Source organism: Brachionichthys hirsutus, chromosome 11, assembly GCF_040956055.1.
Source record: "Brachionichthys hirsutus isolate HB-005 chromosome 11, CSIRO-AGI_Bhir_v1, whole genome shotgun sequence".
Taxonomy (NCBI): Eukaryota; Metazoa; Chordata; class Actinopteri; order Lophiiformes; family Brachionichthyidae; genus Brachionichthys; species Brachionichthys hirsutus.
Window position 1 is genome coordinate 10367888 of NC_090907.1, and position 16936 is coordinate 10384823.

Here is a 16936-nt window from a genome sequence, read left to right on the forward strand (position 1 = left end):
CTTTCTGATCTCGCTCAACTGAGGCCCACTTCTCCTGGTGAAGCAGATGTTCCCTCGACTCCATCATTTACCAGCCTCCCTCTTAATTACTGCCGTTAATTAGCACACACACACACACACACACACACACACACACACACAAATGTGTCTCCTTGAGGGAACACACAGACTATAAAGTGTTCTCAGCTCATGATAGGAGCTGGGATATATCTTGAATATAAAACCAAAATTATGCACTTAAGAGGCAGCCTTATCATTTTACCGATTATTCTGGACTGCATGATGATTTGAAGGATGCAAGCAATTAGAGTTAACCGGAGCGATCCTCCTCGCTAGGCCCGGGCTCAGAGCTGCTAGTGAGGATGACAAGCTTATGTCCTCAGTCGTTTGTTATTCCGATGCCCTCGTCCATGAAGTGATGGGGTCGTCATCAGTAGGCCTGTCTGCCCCAGGGGCAATCGTTCGACCAGCATGTCGGCAAGATATTTGGGGTTTTCAACCTTCATGCAGAGATTAATTTCTTCCTATTTAATCATGAAGAAAGGTCCTTCATCAGTCTTCATCAGTCCCTTCTGCGTGTCTCTGAGTTCATTATCTCCGCTGAGGCGGGGGTTGTGACATCACAGGCATTGCTTTGTTTGTCTGTAAGCAAGATGACTCAAAAACTTCAGGATGGAACTTGATGAAATGTTCAGGAAATGTTGGGAATGTTACCGGGAACAGTTGAATTTTGAATTTGGATTTTATGATAATGCAGAAGAGATCCTGGATTATGGATCACTTTGAAATGTTCGTTAACATTATAGTCAATGGAGCTTCAATATTTGTTCCTCAATATCTTGGTTGATTATTGATCGATGTTTATGGAATCTGACAGTCATGTGTGTGGGGGGGGGGTCTCTATCTCAGTCTAAATCAGTTAAAAATACACATAAACTGATTCACTTTGACTTCTCATGGTTGGTGATTAAAGCTATCAAGAACGATCTAGAACCTTTTGGTGCTGATCCAGATCACCATGTGGACGGTGTAGATCCAGTTAGGAGGGGAACGAGCTGTTTGGGGGAGGTCTGTGCTCTCTGGGTGACTTTCTAGTAGCCAATGTAATCATGTTGGATTTCGGGGCGCATTCAGACAGCGATGTGATGTAAAACACGGAGCAGTGCTTGTTAAGGTACAGCAAGAGCATCTCCATATTTGTATTTACTAGGTATCACATTCTCCCAACAGTCCAACCATAGTTGTCGTTGTGGAAACTTGTACAACTCCCTGCTCCAGCGATGTCGAGATAAAGGGCTTATGGAAGAATGAAGGTGCCGACAGATGCATTCAGAAAGGTACGCACAGGTTTAGAGATGAAATGCACTCCCATCCTTAATATGCAGATGCTGATCAGCAAGACAATGCGCAGCTAGATCCAAGTACCGACACCAGAGGAAACGGTCCGGTCCGGGTTCCAGACTCAAATGGGTTCAAAATCATTCAACTGAAAACATTTAGAACATCAAATCTCATCTGTTTATTGCATTCGGTTTCATTAAGGTTAAAGAGAGTTGAGAATTATTCAATTATATTTTTCTAATTTCACCTCTGTGGAAAAAAACATTTACATTTTCGGCGTATTGTTTGGATGAACTAAATGAATGAGTTTGAAAAGCGATTTCTATTCAATAGGAAACCAAAAGCAGAAAGAGCCATCATAAACCTGCCCATCTTTACGTTTCCACTAACCAGACTGGTGACATGTTTGTGTCTAACCCCACGACACGCGTGCTCATTGGTGCATGCTGCACCAGGTGAGATGCGTTCACCTCCCCGGGCTTATGCAGCGCCTCCATGAGTCATCACGCGGCAGCACGCCGGTTCCTGTGCATTCTGATGCCATCATTAAGGCGGAACCTTTGGGATGTGCTGCCAAGTCCAGTCAATCAGCGAGAAGACGGTTCATGGTGGTAAAATGATCGCTTCATTCATGAGCAGCAGCTGCGCTCGACGTTCTTACAGACTAATCGCTCCCTCAACATCTGTCACATCTGTGGTTTTGTGTTGAGAGATAAAACGGTGGCTTTTTATTGGGACCAGCCCGAAACGCACCTGTGCAGTATTTGTGCTGTTGTTTCAGCACCTTGATATGTCACCTGTCAGGTGGATCGATTATCTTGCCAAAGGTGAACTGCTCCCTTTAGCTGGGCTCAGCGGCGCTGCAAGATCTTAATCAATCATGAAATCGGATCGATAAAACCTCACGATAGCAGATAATCCAGAGCGGGTTTCCCTGAGCGTCGGTGAAGCTGCTCCAGATCTGCTGTGGATCCCACTCAGCTTTACAGTCGGACACATTAGGCCTTCAAATCTGAGAACAATCAGTCTTTTGTGCTCATAAAGAATTCTCTGTTCTCTGCAGTCATCGTTTTATAATCCTGGAACCCAATCTGCAGCATTGTTTTACATTACACTGGATCGCTTCCTCTTTTGTTCCATGTCTCCTTTGTGTCACACACACACACGGTCTTTGATCCATTAGTTATCACCGTATCCCAGGGTTTTTTGTAAATACATTGCTCTTAAAATATGACATCCTCAAAAGGGAAGTAAATAAACCCTTTTTTGGATGAATTTAAACTTTAAAAAGCAGCTCACATCTCCCAAATCACATGCATATGAGCAAGCCCCTCTGCAGTCTGATAGCTGATGATGGTGCTCATCAGTGAAGTCCTGTGTAGCACCTGCATCAGCCTCCTGTTGCCCTCGTCCACTCACGGACGTGGCCTGCTGCCTCCATGGCTTGTTCAGGGACGTCGGTCCTGCAGACAGAGCTCTGCACTCTTCCCATGTTGGTGTATCAGTGGAGAGAAAGACTCTTCACCTGGCTCGGGTCCCAGCTCACTTGACTCTGTTCTAGCTCCTCTCACGTCACCGTCTCTCCTCTGCCAGGTTGTTGCTCTTTATGCTCAGCTCTGAACGGGTAATCTCCACCAGGATAGAGTTCAACACTTCAGAGACACATCTGGTGCAGCAGGATCCTGGTCTCTACGTCTTCACTTCAGACACAACTCTGCACCAGGCTGCTTGGCAGTCTTCGGTAGCAAGCAGTCATGCATAGATTACTGAGGGATGCACCAGGCCTGTTCCAAATCCCTTTGATGACAAACGTTTAAATTCCAGCGATGTTAAGACCTTTGTGGTATGGACAGTCCAGATTCAGCTGCTAACTGGTAAAATGCTGCACAGTGGAACCTTAGACTTTAAAATGATTTCACCTTAAAGAAAGATCTATTTTGCTCTTGTAAAAATAGTACGCGGAAGCTTATTCGCTGCACCTGCTTTCGACTAGCAGCTTACTCCCAACAATCTGAAGGCTAATCTCAGAAAACCAGGTTGGCTAGCGTCTTCTGAACCTTCAGAAGTCACGATGCCACCTTTGAGAGCATCCAAGTGGGTGAAAATGGAGTTTAAGAAAATACGTTTTCATATCTGTAGGGCAAAGCTAATCAGGGCGACACTTGTTCCATCCCTAAATATGCGTATCTAAAAGCTGAGTAGTAGCCGTGCTGGATGACCTGACAGCTGCACTCATGAAGTGTTGAAGCGTCTGTGTGAGTGACGAGCGTCACAGTGAAGCGCTGGCCTGGATGCAGTTTATCAGCTGCACGGTTTATTTAATGATGACTTGACGTGTATTTATTGTCTTGGATGATGTTAGTGTTTAATAGCTGTAGGCAACAAAGCCTAGAAACACATCCCACCTCCTGGTATTTAGTACACACTGTACCTACAAAACAACAGTAGATGAATTACAAGATATTCCCATGAATATGACAGTACTAAATCACTGCAGTAGTGACTATAAAGCAAAGAGTTATTTCATTTCACTCGACTAGTTCTTGGAGTTTTTCCATCCAGTCATGTGCAAATATTTGGGTTTATCCATTACATATTACCTCCACTAGGGAGGATGTGTTTTTGTCTGCCTGTCTACCTGAAAATCAAACCAAAACAATCACGCAGAGGTATTGCGTGAAGACCAGATCCTATTCAGCTTCGGTTAGGGTCTCTGTGCAGACAGCAGCGTGCATGCAGAGCAGCAGCCCTGACAGGCAGAGCGGCAGATGTTGCAGCTTCAATAGTCCACACTGGGGGGGGCTGTGCTGGTTGATGGCTGAGCAGCATGAATGTGAGTAGTGTGTGTGCAGCTGGACTCGTCAGATGGATCCAACCACAGGCTTCGGTCCAGTCTGAGGAGACTAGAAATGGTACCAACATGATTCTAAGGGGCTGGTTTCAGTCATACTATGAAGAGAACTGTAATGTACTATTGTAATATAATGTAACTGTAATGTAATGTAACTGTAATGGGATTGTTGCTCCTTCAGGCAATAACGTAACAGGTAATCTGGTTTGGTGGAGGTTGTTGATCTCCGAGTGGCCTCACAAATAAAACTCCAACTTGTAATTAGAAAGTCACTCAGAGAGCACAAACCTCCGCCAAGCAGCTCGCTCCCCTCCTTTTTTTTTTTTTGTCTCTCTCCTATTAACTTGTCTGCATTTGTGCTCAAGAGTGACAACATACATGACGTAAATTTTATGCAATTTTATTTTTATTGTGACCGTCACCTGCCCTCTTAGCAGACTAGCCTATTATATTTTATTAGTAGTTTTATTTCCTGCTTTCCGCCATTGTGTTCTGAAAAGTGCAATGGATTTATTTGTGGTCATTGTTTCTATTGCTTTCATCCAACCATAACAAAGAATTATCCGAAAACACCAGGTTCACACATCACACATTTTTGCACAGTTATTTATGAAGTTATAACATTTCTGCACTTCTTCACTGGAGCGGTGGCCATCTTTCATTTTCGCCTTGATGATGAGGGTCGTCTAGATGGACACTGCCCCTCTATGCCCTAAAGAACAGGGACACGCTATCCTAGCCAATAGCTAGGGCAAAGGGGGCATTGGTGTGGGGTCAAAGTCTAAGGTTGATGCCAGCTCTCACCACTGAGCAATTCTAGAAGTCATTATCAGACAGGCCAGGAGCGGATGTCCTGAGATGTCCTGAGAGGCTCACTCTGTTATTTAGCTGAATCCATTGTGGATTCAATCAGAGGCAAATACAAATTCGTCATTGTAAACCAGTTTTTCCAGCCATGTAAATCTTACCCTGAATGATGGGTGTGTAGAACGAGATCATGCGACCCCCAACCAACTCATCAGTAACTATACAACCGGAGTTGGCCTGCTGCTTCCACTCATATGATCTGGGTCTTTATTCTTTTTGCTTTCTACAACACAGAAAGGGTTTAATTCCTCCTCTGTTTCCTCAGGTGATGAAAGTTAATCTATCTGAGGGAGACATGGTGGCGTTTGAAGATGTGGGCCACGGGGAGAACACCATGCTGGCGAATGAGTCCATCCTTATGAGGGGGCTGGTTATAAGGAGCCACAGCAATCAGATCTCCATTCACTTCCACAGCCGGACGCCTCGCTTGGGAGCAGTGCTGCTCAGATACCAAGGTAAGTCTAAGGGGTCGGTAGTTTGGAGCCAGTTATTGTAAGGTTGGTAGTTTGATTTGCCATGTCGACATGAATCAGCCTTTAACAAGATGCTGAACAGTTTCTCTTGTGTTTGCTGCTGCCGTTTGACATTTTGTCCACTACAGAGGACGCATGTATATGGGATAGGTCTCAGGAGGATATATATATGCATAAAATACAGAAGCATCGGATCAACTGATATAGTCAGTTAAGTTTACTGAACACTTGATCACATCTTTTGTAAGATCTCAGATGATTCAAGTGAAATAAATTTGTACAAAGGTGAAATCAATGTGCTCTTTGCTTTCACACACAGTTTTCATCAGTCAGTCAGCTGCTTGATTCCAACGTTGTACCAAACAGGATGCTGGAAACGTGTTAATAAATGGCGTTAGGGCACAGACAGGGCGAACCCAAACGCACGACAGGACAAACACAACTTTAATATACACGCGGGCGTATCGTCAGAATGGGGCAGGCAGTAGACGAGTTCCAGGTGACAGGCAGAGGTCACAGACCAGGTCATCCGACCAATCCAGAGGAGCAGGCCAACAGATGGAAATCAAAAAACCAAGCAGGTTTGGCGCACAAGAATCAGAATCAGGATTAGAGCTGTGAGGCAGGAGGGTGGAGCTACGTGGAGCAGGAAGCTCTGGCCGGGTTCCCGGGTTCCTGACACATGGGACAGTTTGACGCTGGTACTTTGAAAGGCCTGCCTCTTAATGTTCTATTTGTTGCACAGACGGGCTTTTCTTTATATCACATAACTGTAGTTTACTTTGAAATAGAGGTTCTAAACGTCCCTGTGAGAGATCATTCAGGAGTCAGAATCACTCAATGCTCTGTGGACATGAACCAATCAATGAAGCTGACTGTGATTCTTTGTGCATTTAATGACGGTGGTCTAAGAGTTAGTAGAAGCTGCTGCAGTAGACGCTCCACCCTGATGAGAACAAGCTCGTCTCCCCCGTCTAGAGTCTAGATCTTCAGGTTTTAAACTGGTTGCAGGAAGTCTAATTTAATGCCTTTTAATATCATCAGTCCAAAATCTATAATTTAATGCCTCAACTGCAGAACAATTGTTTATTTCTGAAGATTTGAAAATATTCCATGAAACAGAGAAATAAGGAAAAAAATTGGATATTGAAAAGCAAATTGGACACGACAACTTTTGGGCAAATAATTGCGTACGATGGCTCAACAGTTAAACGTGTTAAGTTTGGACTGATATATTTTGCATTTTGATGAACTTATGCAGCAAAAATGAAAAAGCAACGCCAACGTTTCTACAGAACATTATCCCTGTTGTCAGTTGGAACTCCAGTCAATGCTTCGTAATGCTTTTTAAGGTCTCAATGTTGGCCCGATTCATGCAGTGTAAATCAACAAAGAATAAGATACACACCTGACACAAAGTGCTCTGGGCTAATTCCAGCGTGCTTTAGGGAGCATCTTTCCTGTTGATCCGAGTCAGCCAGAATCTCCTTCTTTGTTCTGACAAAAGCTTCGTCTTCTCACATTCAGGGAGTCTAATGGCGGGGGCACTATAAAATCCACATTTAACTGAACCTCCAGTGGGAACTATCTATATAATCTCATCCATACCATTGCTTCATTCAATTATTGCATGACAGGTGTGTTGTTGGAGTATGGAGCACCAGGTGTATCCTGTTTCCACGATAATTATAAGCCACTGAGATGCAGACCAATTCATTTAAAACGGACATGTGTAGAATAATTATTGTGAATGTGAAAATGCAGGATTTTCCCTTAATTGTGTGATTTCTCTCTTGCTTCAAATCCGTGTAATATCGGCATGAATAACAGGAAACATTCTTGGGCATCTTGTCCAAGGCAGCTCCAACATAGGATAGGGATCAAACCCCATCTAGCTTAGACTACAGACCCCCCCCCCCCCACCGTTGGAAACAGGGTTCCACAGTTGAATTTATGTTAGCTGCTGTAATTGTAATTCTATAGCCCGCCCATACTTCAACTATAGGCAGCTTTTCCAGAGTCAACTGTCTAGGACACCGTAATTCCATACAAACTCATTTCATCGGCCGGCCCCGTCCCTCATGGCAAAGTTTACGCTTGTGTGAAATTGAATTTCCCTCCTGAAGGATATTTCCCATCAACAGTGTGCGGCCCCATACAAGCCTGTCATGCCCAGTTATGTTCATTGAGCCCTGATGAGTAAGACATGAATGAATACTCTGTCAGTTCCTTTACTGATGTCCAACCACACAAGGAGACGTATCTATTTTTCATCAGGCCATGTAAAATGCAAGACGGCTAATAGACCATTTATCTCCGTTAGCAAAAGGGAATTTCATGGCGCTATAAATAAAGAGCGTCTGCCGGGCTGTCAGGAAGCAAGAGAGGAAAGTTCAGATGTGCAACTTCATTTAGAAGACTGGGACTGGAAACATGGACAAAGTGCAGAATGTAAAATACTTTACAAGTACTTTGACTTTTTTATTTCATGATAGCATTTTAACAGATAGATACATACACTTAACATCAGTATGGACCAGGAAAAGAAAAGCTTAGTGAACACCAGGTGTGTTTACATGGACACATTTAATCGGATTAAAAGCCTGATCGGAATAAAAATGCTTCATGAACACACCCAAATAGGATTAGTCTGACCCGATCAAGATCAATCCAATCAGGATTCTATCCCGATCGAGAGGGGTGGTTTATACCGATCGATGATCCGATCAGGGCGCAAGAAAACACTTATTCCGATGTTTCGGTACAAGCAGTCGTTACTGCGCATGTCTGTGACGTCAGCTAAACGCGCTTCTGTTGAAGCAGAGCGAGCAAAATACAGAACTGGTCAATATCTGAGACAAACATGTTGCAGAAGATATTAAAGGAGGAAACTAACAGCGCAAACGGGAAAAACACACTAAATAACGCCGACGTTTCAAGCAGAAAAGGGCAGAAAACAACTTGCGTTGTAAATAAATGACAAGAAAAGCTTGTAAATAAATTACAACGAAAGTCACCACGGCTTCTTCCTCTACTATTTCCGGTATATTTGGTGTAAATTGCGCATGTCAAAATATTTTTTTCCGATTGAAAGTATGATGCATGAACACGCAAAGTCCTAATCGGATCAATATTTTTAGGGTCCATGAACACGGTGCATCCGATCACAATTTTACTCCGAACTCTGATCGGATTAAAGATATTTTGTCCATGTAAACGCAGCCAGTTTACACTGAACCTCTCCGGGTGTGCAGCAGCAGCACTTTGGTTTATGGGGAGTTGATCTACATATGGGATTTGAGCATAGTAGTATGTTTGTTTTTTACACTTTCACCTTGATACATGTTAAAATTCAACGAAAAAAATTGTGTCTTCTGGAACGTCCCCCCCGAGATGAGAGGCTGCTGCAATAAAGCTGGAATAAAATGGATTGCAGAGGTGGGGGATGAACTGTATGCTCCAAGCCCGCCTCTCTGGCTCATTGACGTTCAGGGAGTGGACGAATAAAATCAGGATCTGTGTTTTCACTGCAACAGTTCAGCCATTGTCGGCCAGCAATTTGTTTCTCGCCTCGTTCTCTCCGTTTCGGCTAGTTCCGTATCATCTGCGCTGCATCTGCTTCATGAATGATCGATATGTGCCGTTCCTCTGCTGCCATCCTCTCTCTTCCTGCCGGCTGTTTATCATCGTTCATGTCCTCTTGAGGATGGAGAGGAGAGGCTTGCAACCCCAGTGGATTCTCATCAGCACAGTTCTGCCTGCGTCTTTCTCTTTGCTTTTCTCTCCTTCAAGACTGAGAGCGTTGATCACAGTAAAAATGAGGGCAATATACCAAAATGTGAGGGATTCAGATAAGTCGGGCTGTGTTTGGTTTTCAACCCCCCCCCCCCCCCCCCCCCTCGGATATAAGGGCAGCTCCTTCCTGAATACACAGAATGATTCTGTCATCATTAATGTGATTATTTGACATCAGATGTCAGATCACAGGAATAATTCCACACTTAGCTGAACAGAGCTGCCGCCCCGCTCACGCAAACAGAGCACCGGGGTGTGTGTGCCGTTTGTAATGGAAGATAAAGTACAACGGGACACCGTGCCCAACTTGGCTCGGTGCTGTTCAGCTGCATGCATAAAGAGCAGAGCCCTGGAATCCAGTAAAGGTGAAACGGTTGCAGGAATTCAGAAACTGTGAGGACTGGAGACTCCGTGTGATCCGGTAAGCTGGACGTCACGCTGCAGGTCAACTCGTGCTCTCTGTGACAGAGAAATAATAAAGGCGGAGCTTATCCATAGGTTTGTATTAGAACCACAAAATGATAAATGACCAGAAGCCCCAGGAAGACAAAACAAAGTGATGCAGCAGCCGTTTTACTGCTCGCAGGCAATTTGTCTCTGTGAGCGCTCCAGTTAGCAGCAGCTCCTTGCTGCTACAATAGCACCGCGTGTCTCTCCGCTGCCCCCAGTGGGGCTCAGGGTTCTGCAGGTTTTATCTCTGCACGGACCCCAGTGGGGCTCTGGGTTCTGCAGGTTTTAACTCTCCACTGCCCCCAGTGGGGCTCTGGGTTCCACAGGTTTTATGTCTCCACGGACCCCAGTGGGGCTCTGGGTTCTGCAGGTTTTAACTCTCCGCAGCCCCCAGTGGGGCTCTGGGTTCCGCAGGTTTTAACTCTCCGCTGCCCCCAGTGGGGATCTGGGTTCTGCAGGTTTCGGCTGTCCTTATATTAATAGCTGAACATGGTAATGACTCGCTCAGGCACTGATGGGACGCAGCTTCAGCAGCAGCTCCCGTCTGAGAGCTGACTCTAATGAGAAATGCTGTATCTTGATTTCTGTTAGCCATTACAGAGCTGGCGAACGTCCCTCAGCACTAACAGAGTGTTGCAAGTGGCCAAAGTCGTAGCTTGTCATTTATTGCCCTATTTAATACCCCTACATATTTCCTCGTCTGAGGCGGAGCGCCGTCCCTCACAGACAGAATCAATAGCTGCTACACGGCCAAGCCATCCGAGGGCTCACGATAAAACGAGGACAATTACAGTGAGATGGATCGGGGTCTTCATCAGGAATATATATTCCCTGTGTTTGGCTGAGCTACAGGAAGACACATCAGTGGTGATAAAGCAGCCACTTAGTTAACTGGTCTGGGAACGCCGGTAGCAGCCGCTGTTTGATCATTCACCGCCTCCGCCTGAGGTGGCTGCTTCATTCAGTGTTACCAGTGAAGGGTCTGTGCTTCATTATTAGTATAGTTTAAAACTTGAGTTTACTTTTGCAGAACTTTACTGAAAGCTTTGCAGGCATGTCGAGTATGCAGCGAAGGTAGGTAGAGTGCAATGGATCAATAAGAGATCAAAGAAAAATAGGTGTTCAGATGCGATTTAAAGGAAGAGACTGATGTTGACCTCGGCTGGTGTTCCCTCAATAAACTAAACTAAACCCACAGTGCATTTACATTTTCACCGTTACACATGCTCACGTCCTCCAGGCCGAGCCTTTGACTTATTCATTGCCCTGTTTTCAACAACTAAAGTCTATATGTTAATAAAAGCACAGGTATAAGTGTATTGTGGCATCATGTGTGTATAATGTGACCTCACTCCACCCCTCCTCATTGACCCTCTCAACCAACTCGTCCCTGCGTCTCTGTGTCCCATGCAGCCTTCGTACTGAGCTGTGTCTTCCCTACGCGGCCGCTCTACGGCGACGTCTCCGTCAGCGGTCTGCACTCTGGAGGGGAGGCTTTCTTCTCCTGTCTGACCGGCTACCAGCTCCAAGGTCCCAGTGTGCTGAGCTGCCGTAATGCCAGCACCCCCTACTGGAGTGGCAAGGAACCACACTGCCTGGGTGAGGCTCACACAGCCAGGGCTGGGAGGCCTCTTAGAAAGGCTATTTCATATAGAGATGTTATATCAAAGACATCCAGAGCAGGACTCCCCAGCGGTGGGAGAATGAGAGATGGTCTTCTTTATCTTCGCTCTGAGCAAGCTGGCTGATGAATAATGAGAAAAGTGACCACTCTCACGTGGCCGTGCCCCTGCATGTCTGCCATCTATTCTGTGTTTGTGTGTGTGTGTGTGTGTGTCAGCAGGTGTATCAAGGTGTGCTTACTGAAGGCCGGGCAGGATGCCACTGGGTTTACTCTTCCTGATCGACTTTAATTAAGCTTTGTCTGCATGAGCAACCTTGACCCGATCAGTTTAGAAATAACACACACTCTCACACACACACCTACACACACACACTGTCCTATAGCTAAAGAAGGATTTAATTATAGCCTTATTTCTTGGCTTGCTCTGAGCTCATGACCAGACTGTAAAGTTAGAGGTGATGGATGAGTTATAAATGACTTTAGCGTCTGCTTGCTGACAGGTGTGACAGTCCACCTATTGAATAAGTGTTTCCTCAAGTTAAAGCATCAATCAGCATGTTGACACTGTTAGCAGTTTTCAGATGGACTTTACTTATTTCCTGAAAAGCTAATCCAGGGGAAAGCGTTTACAGTGAGAGTTATTCTACATAACAGAAGCAGAATTATTCTTGGATCACATTTGTTACGTAATCGCCGCTGTTGGTTTGTGTGTCTGTTTGTCAAAGTCAAGTCAAGGTCAAGATACCTTTATTGTCATTATTCTATGAACGAGGCAGTAATTGTCAGACAGTATTGTCTGTCTTTGAGCAACATAACTCAAAACATTACAGTCGGATCTGGATGAAGTTTTCAGGACATTTTGGGAATGTTACCAGGCACAGATGATTAACCTTTGCCCTTGATCCAGGATTCTGGATTACTTTGAATTTCTCAGTACCATTGCAGTCACAATTTTTTCCTTAATTTCTCGGATGATTATTGACTGATGTTTATGGAATCTCTATCTCACCGCTGAATTTCATCCGGATCGGATCTGGATTGTGGATACTGTTTCGATACAAAGTAAATCCAGATTTTCCCATTTAATTATAATGGTGGCTTTTTCCAAAAAGTCATATCTCGTAAAATATACGTACATTCAATTCACTCACCAAAAATCCAAGTCATAAAGTGTATGTTTATGGAGTTGAATACACTAATACACTCAAACTGGCACAGCTGGTTGGTCCGTGCCTGATTAAGTCCTCCCTGTACTGATCAGAGTTTAATGAAGGCAATGAATGTAAATCATGGCCAGTAGATCGATGGGGATAGATGACTTAAACATGAGCTCTCAAACCCAGCTTTGCACGTTGTCTCCCGTCTCAGCTGCCTGTGGGGGTTTGATGAGGAACGTCACAGCGGGCCGGATCGTTTCCCCTGGCTTTCCCAGTAACTACAGCAACAACCTGACCTGCCATTGGCTGCTGGAGGCCCCTGAAGGCCAGAGACTTCACATCCACTTTGAGAAGGTGGCACTGGCAGAGGACGATGATCGGTAAGCAGGACCTCCATGCAGCTGCTGAGTGGACCTCCAAGTTGCTGGTTGAAATCAATTCTAGGAAGAAACAGCTGTGCATGCAGCTAACATCTGTAGTTCCTGTAGGCTTCCTGTGTGTGACGCTAGCTAAGATAAATCAGTGACTTCAATCACGGAGCCTTGCTGTAAAGGAAGGACGTAACAGATGTCTGGAAACAATCATGGACTTTTCAAAGAGCTCAGCAGCTTTTTAGTTATGCTGCTGCTCTCTAGTGTAACCGTCACCTCCTCTGTCTGCATTTTCACCAGCGTGAAAAGTTTCATAAGCCCCTCCTTCTTCTGCTGCATCGCCCCTATGGGATGCATCATTCTTTCAAAACTCAGGATACTTGTGTTGTTTGGAGATAAGGGTTGGTCTTCCAAATGAAACAGATCAGGAGGTTATTAGAACATCTTTTCAGCATACAGGTGCAAACAGTTTGGTGGATGAGTCTATCTGTGGTTCTGAAAGATTGTGTCTCAGGAATGAGGAGGAGAGAAGCGAGTGTGGAATACGGCGCAGGGCTTCCGCGGACTCTGCAGGGTAATGATTGCCTGTCAGTGCTACATCGCTGTGAAAGTACAGTGTCGTTCAGCAGTATGGGGCACTCGTTACAGAGGACGGAAGAGAAGAGCCCGGGGGGGGGAGGGGGGGGGGGGGGAGGCAATTAGCAGAATATTCACTTTTGTGCAGTAGCCAATAGCCGCTCTGGGCTTTTGTTACAAAAATACTCCTCAAGCATTCAAAAAGAAGTCTGTGAAAATGTGGGAGTCATGAGGAGGAGATAGACTCGACAATAGGGTGAAAGCAAAGGTGATTGTGAAATGAGCTCGGGTCTGACAGGAAGGCCTTAGAACTCCAATGGCTTCCAGACGAGATGAAATAAATATCTCCAAAAAAAGAAATCAGCCTATACCAACTCCTCCAGCAGACTGCTGTCACCCGTTTGCTCTTTCAAGTCAAAGCTGATTCTAATGTCTGAACTATTTTTGACAAAAAATTATTTATAGAGCCAAAATCACGTCAATAATTGAAACACAGCACAGAGACGTAGAGGAGACGAGAACACCTGAACTGAACCTGTGAAGCGCTCGCAGCGCTCGGACGTTTACCGTCAACATCTATATCAACATCTATATCAATTTAATGCTGGTATCTCAATTTAATGCTCGTATATCAATTTAATGCTCATATCTCATTTTAATGCTCGTATCTCAATTTAATGCTCGTATATCAATTTAATGCTGGTATCTCAATTTAATGCTCGTATATCGATTTAATGCTCATATCTCATTTTAATGCTCGTATCTCAATTTAATGCTCGTATATCAATTTAATGCTGGTATCTCAATTTAATTCTCGTATATCAATTTAATGCTCATATCTCATTTTAATGCTCGTATCTCAATTTAATGCTCGTATATCAATTTAATGCTGGTATCTCAATTTAATTCTCGTATATCAATTTAATGCTCATATCTTATTTTAATGCTCGTATCTCTATTTAATGCTCGTATATCAATTTAATGCTGGTATCTCAATTTAATTCTCGTATATCAATTTAATGCTGGTATCTCAATTAAATGCTCCTATCTCAATTTAATGCTCGTATATTAATTTAATGCTCGTACGTCAATTCAATGCTCGTATATTAATTCAATGCTCGTACGTCAATTCAATGCTCGTATGTCATTTTAATTCCCATATGTCATATTAATGCTTGTATCTGAATTTAAATTGAGATGCGAGCATTGAATTGAGATACAAGCATTACATTGAGGCACGAGCATTAATGCATCTCAATTTAATGCCCGTATCTCAATTTCATGCTCTTATCTCATTTTAATGCTCGTATCTCGAAACACTCATTTGTTAAAGCACTCTTATGTTGAGGTATTAATTCACTTCTTTTCGCACACCCCTACACCCATTCATGATGATGCTCAAACAGTTGACTACACGAAAACCCTGACTGCAGGGGCCCAGGTGTGGATCTCATCTCTCATTCTGTCTTCCCATCTTCTAGACTACTGATCAAGAACGGGGACAGTATACATGCAGCCACGCTGTATGATTCATTCGAGGTGGAGTACCTGCCTAATGAAGGTCTGCTCAGCCTGTCCAGGCATCTCTTCATTGAGCTGATCACGGATGCGGCAGGCTCCTCCACAGGCTTCGCCATCAGGTTCCAAGGTAACCACTAGACAGGGCACATGGTGACATGGAGCTAAGCATGTTGCGTGTTACTTGATGCCAGAAGTTGTTCAAACCTGGAGAAATGATGACACCAAACCTCATAAGTAGCACTGATGGCATAAGTCTCCATATTATGTAAGATTATAAAATGATAGAGTTCCCTGCAGGTTTCAGCAAACCTTTAAATATTCTACATCCTTCGTGTAGCACTGTTCTGGATGGACATGTCCACATGACCCCATGAAAGCTGAGCGACTGAATCACTGAGCCACAGCTGGCCCGGATGCTAATGGCGGTTTGTCTCAGTTGTTACTGTGTATTGATCTAAACTCAAGTCTCAACGTCACGGTCGTTCACACAGTCAGAGGATCAGACGTGGATGTGGAACAACCAGCAGCATGTTAATCTCTTCATTCCTTTCACACCAATAAGAGAGAGAAAAAAAGTGCATTTCTGCTGCAGCCGCATTGAAATCTATAGAAAATCATGTACAAATATTGACGAAGAAACGATGTAATAAAAGACAAAAGCCTTTGATTCTTCTATTGTTGCTGCTTTTGCCCACAATAGAGAATCCTTTTGACTTGCTTTAAGGCACGCAGTTTCCTCTCATGGCTCAGGTGAGATGTCGTCACATTCGTCTCATCGCTCGCCATCAAATCGCCATCTCTTCTCATGTCCTCCAGGACCACTTGGAAAGACAATCACCATAATCTGTCTGGGCCTTCACTTCACGACCACAGATGGGAGCGTCAGCTCTCATTATGGCCATTCGCAGAAATTAATGCAGTTCAGCTCATCTGTAGCAAATTTGATGATCCCTCCTTTATCCTGATGAAGAACGTCCTGCTTTGATGAATAGTGAGCCTCATTCCTGAACTTCCATTTAGCCTTTCTGTCATCCTGTCTTCAATTTGCACCTTTCTGGAATTTATAAATTCATCTTTAATCTTGGATTTATTGCAGTTGGCCCTATATAAATTCTAAAATGTCAGTCAATTGTTGTGAATGTATAATTTTCCATGACCACAACGTATCTGAGATACTAGCTGACTCCTCTTATTTAAAGCGGACAGTCATCGTGCCCTCGATGCCCTGATATATTCCTGCGTTAGTAACACGCGTCGGAACCTCCAGTTATGTAATATAACAATAATGATGAATAATTATTATTATTTTGCCACAAATCAGACTCGTTACAGATCGTAGCGAGCAGCAGAGAGCGATCCAGGAAGCAGCTTTTAGTGAGGTAAAAAGTAAAAAGTGAAGCTCCCGTGCTGTTCAGCCAAACAAAGGCGACCTGCCACGCTTTTAGAAACGTGGGTTCCATCATTTCAGCATGGCGACATCTTCAAGGGGCGCTCACCTGCTGCTGGGAGGACAGGTACAGATGAAACGTCCTGAACGAGCAACAGAACAAAGGAGCGCAAAAATAAAGCAAAATGCAAAACTACCAGAAATAAATGAGTTTACAAAGAACCCAAACACACACCCAGCTGTAACGTGATCACCACTGTGAGTGACGGGAAAAGCATTGATTAGCTTGTTTCCATGGCACCTGTCAGTGGGCGGGACGCGTTAGACAGCGATAGAACATTTTGTCCTCGGAGCGTTGGAAGCAGGAAAAATGGCTGAGCGTAGCGATCTGAGGAACTGTGACAAGATGATAGGCACACACATCACACCTGTCTCACACCGACACACATCACACCTGTCTCACACTAGTACACATCACACCTGTCTCACACCGACACACATCACACCTGTCTCACACCAACAC

The 16936-nt window shown here is 44.3% G+C and overlaps 1 protein-coding gene across 1 annotated transcript in view; it reads left to right on the forward strand.

The window, feature by feature from the left end:
* sez6b (seizure related 6 homolog b) overlaps nt 1–16936 on the forward strand; it is a 45542-nt gene that overhangs the window by 14662 nt on the left and 13944 nt on the right. Inside the window, exons 4-7 of the mRNA XM_068745786.1 lie at nt 5325–5514; nt 11191–11376; nt 12770–12938; nt 14987–15153. Of these exons, the coding sequence (XP_068601887.1) occupies nt 5325–5514; nt 11191–11376; nt 12770–12938; nt 14987–15153 (712 nt within the window). The remainder of the gene's footprint in view (nt 1–5324; nt 5515–11190; nt 11377–12769; nt 12939–14986; nt 15154–16936) is intronic.